We start from the raw sequence: 2745 nt of genomic DNA, 5'->3' as shown, positions 1-2745 counted from the left end.
TAGGCCAGCCACTTCTGCTGTTTGAAGGTGGGACAGAGAGGCGTTTCATCAAGGTGTTCCCTGGGGACCTTGGGCTGTTGATTGTCCGCCTCAGCTCAGCATTTAATGTCCCCTTTGTCACCCCTGGAGCCAGGATTTGCCAATGGCTGGGCCCTGAGAAGCGCCAGCCCGTCCCCGCAGCACCCGGGATGTCAGGACAGATCAGCAGAGCTTCTTGAGCCCCTTGGTGCCCACTGGGGAAAGCGACGACGTGGCCGCTCCCTGCTGGCCGGAGCAGCAGGACCCTGTGGCCAGCAGCAGGGAGACGGCAGGTCTGGAGGCGAGGCTGAGGGAGACGCGTAGTCGCAGGCCCAGACACACGGGGAGGGGTTTTCTTGCCAAGAAGCTCCAAAGTGTTTTTAGCTCATGAGAAACAGGTTTTGGGCTGCACGGGAAGCCCTCTGTGTCCCACACCCTGTCCAGCCCAGACTAGGCGTGAGGCACGGCAGACACAAGGTTTATCTGTCGCTCACCCTGTGCTGGCCATTTCTGCTGGATTTCTCTCTTCCCTCCCCTCAAGGCTACCCGTTCAATGACGTGTGCCAGTGGTTCATCGACAGAGCTGATCTCATCTTTGTTGTCTTTGACCCTACGAAACTGGACGTGGGCTTGGAGCTGGAGATGCTGTTTCGCCAGCTGAAGGGCCGCGAGTCTCAGATCCGAATCATCCTGAACAAAGCTGACAGCCTGGCTACCCAGGAGCTCATGAGAGTCTACGGTGCCTTATTTTGGAGCCTGGCTCCTCTCATCAACGTCACGGAGCCACCCAGGGTGTACGTGAGCTCCTTCTGGCCCCACGAGTACAATCCAGATACCCACAAAGACCTGTTCCTCAAAGAAGAGATATCGCTCCTGGAAGATCTCAACCAGGTGATTGAGAACAGGATGGAAAATAAGATCGCCTTCATCCGCCAGCACGCCATCCGGGTGCGCATCCACGCCCTTTTGGTTGATCGCTATCTACAGACCTACAAGGACAAAATGACCTTCTTTAGCGATGGAGAACTGGTGTTCAGGGACATTGTGGAAGATCCTGACAAGTTCTTTATCTTTAAGTCCATTCTGGCAAAGACCAATGTCAGCAAATTTGACCTCCCCAACCGCGAGGCCTACAAGGACTTCTTTGGCATCAACCCCATCACCAGCTTTAAGCTGCTGTCTCAGCAGTGTTCCTACATGGGAGGGTGTTTCCTAGAGAAGATCGAGAAGGCCATCACTCGCGAGCTTCCCGACCTCTTGGGGAGCATCGGCTTGGGGAAGAAGCCCAACGTCCTCTCCTGCGACATCACTGGCTGTGGTGAAACCCCAAAGAATCGCTACAGGAAGCCCTAAGGTGTTCTGTAACGTAACTGTCCACGTGTTCCTACCGGTGAATGAGCTTATGTCTTATCTGTCCAAGAAGCCGTGGTTTGTTAACCCTTTGAGAGCCGCACTGGCAAAGGCTACGGTACGATGAGGACTTTGAGTCACTGACATCGATGGCAGGGGAAGACGGGTGGGCATAAGAAAGAGAATAAAAACTGTGAATTCCTGACATTTTATCTTTGTTCTTTCGAGTAGAAAGCAATGTTTAAGCTGTAAGTATGAGCAATGCACGGCGAGCTAGAACTGTAGCTGCTTTTCCACTGGTGCCAAGGGTGTGTGAACAGGAATTTCAACCTCTGCATCCCCGAAGCCAGCAGGGAGCAAGAACGGGGGCACAGCGTGACAGCACAGGGGAGAGCGGCGACACGCTAACCCGGGGCATCACTGGGAGCCCTGGGGCAAAAAGCTGGGCAAGGAAAGAGAGGCCGGCTCCCAGCTGCTGTTTTCAGGCAAAAGCATCCTACAAATCTCTGCAAATACTGATCTTGTTTTTCTTTCCAAGACTTTTAGGTCGCCCGGTGAGTTCTGCTTCCATTTAACAGCTGAGTTGAACTTCTGCAGCCTTCACCTGGGTGTTCACCTTAAGAAGGGGCTTCAGCAGGGACATTTGTCACTCCAGACAGGTAGCCGTGATGGGATTTGCAAGTCCATGTCAGAGGAAGCAATGGGCTGGAAAGGAGCTGAGCTGTGCTGGAGGAGAAGGGCCAGCACCCCAGATCAGCCCGTCCCGCAAGGACTCAGGAGCACGGCAGGGCTCCGAGCCTCCGGGGTTTGTCAGTTCGACCCTGTCCAAGTCTGTGTTGCTGTCTCCTCAGCCAGACCCCCCGTGGTCTTGCACTTCGTGGAGGGAGGCAGGAACGGGGGGTCACTAACCACAGCCTTTTCGCCCATCTGCTGATCTCTTCTCCCTAGGACAATCCAGGCTGGTTGCTGTGGCCTGCTCCCAAAACTTCCCCCATTTTAGCCAGTGCATTGGCGCTCAGCCTGCGAAGAGAAGGGGTGCTGCTGTGGAAGCGCTCGAGCAGGCTGAGGTTCCCAGTGGACGGTCGACCTCCGAACCTGTCAGTGAAAGCCAGGGGATCAGTGGTGGTCTCGTCACTTGGCCCTCATGGCTGCCGATCCAAGCACAAACCGACCAAGAGGTAGATGTTACCCTGGATGGAGACCGGCGCCTTTGAGCCCGCCAACGACTTGCCGAATGTCCTTTCTCCTTCCTCCTGCCAAATGACTACAGCTAGCGCCACCCTCCAGGAAACCGCTGGAGCAGAGGGACTTACCTTTGGCAGGAGCAAGAGGACATGGAGATGCCTGCTGAGGCAAGACAAAGGCAAAAGCAACGAA

At 55.2% G+C, this 2745-nt stretch overlaps 1 protein-coding gene across 1 annotated transcript in view; it reads left to right on the top strand.

The window, feature by feature from the left end:
• SRL (sarcalumenin) overlaps positions 1-1567 on the top strand; it is a gene marked incomplete at its 5' end in the record, with an annotated part of 3298 nt that extends 1731 nt beyond the window's left edge. Inside the window, one exon of the mRNA XM_010144581.1 lies at positions 560-1567. Within this exon, the coding sequence (XP_010142883.1) occupies positions 560-1371 (812 nt within the window). The remainder of the gene's footprint in view (positions 1-559) is intronic.
• Positions 1568-2745: the final 1178 nt, after the last annotated feature.

The sequence above is a fragment of the Buceros rhinoceros genome, unplaced genomic scaffold, assembly GCF_000710305.1.
Source record: "Buceros rhinoceros silvestris isolate BGI_N320 unplaced genomic scaffold, ASM71030v1 scaffold16991, whole genome shotgun sequence".
Classification (NCBI taxonomy): domain Eukaryota; kingdom Metazoa; phylum Chordata; class Aves; order Bucerotiformes; family Bucerotidae; genus Buceros; species Buceros rhinoceros.
This window is presented reverse-complemented; position numbering and strand designations above follow the sequence as displayed.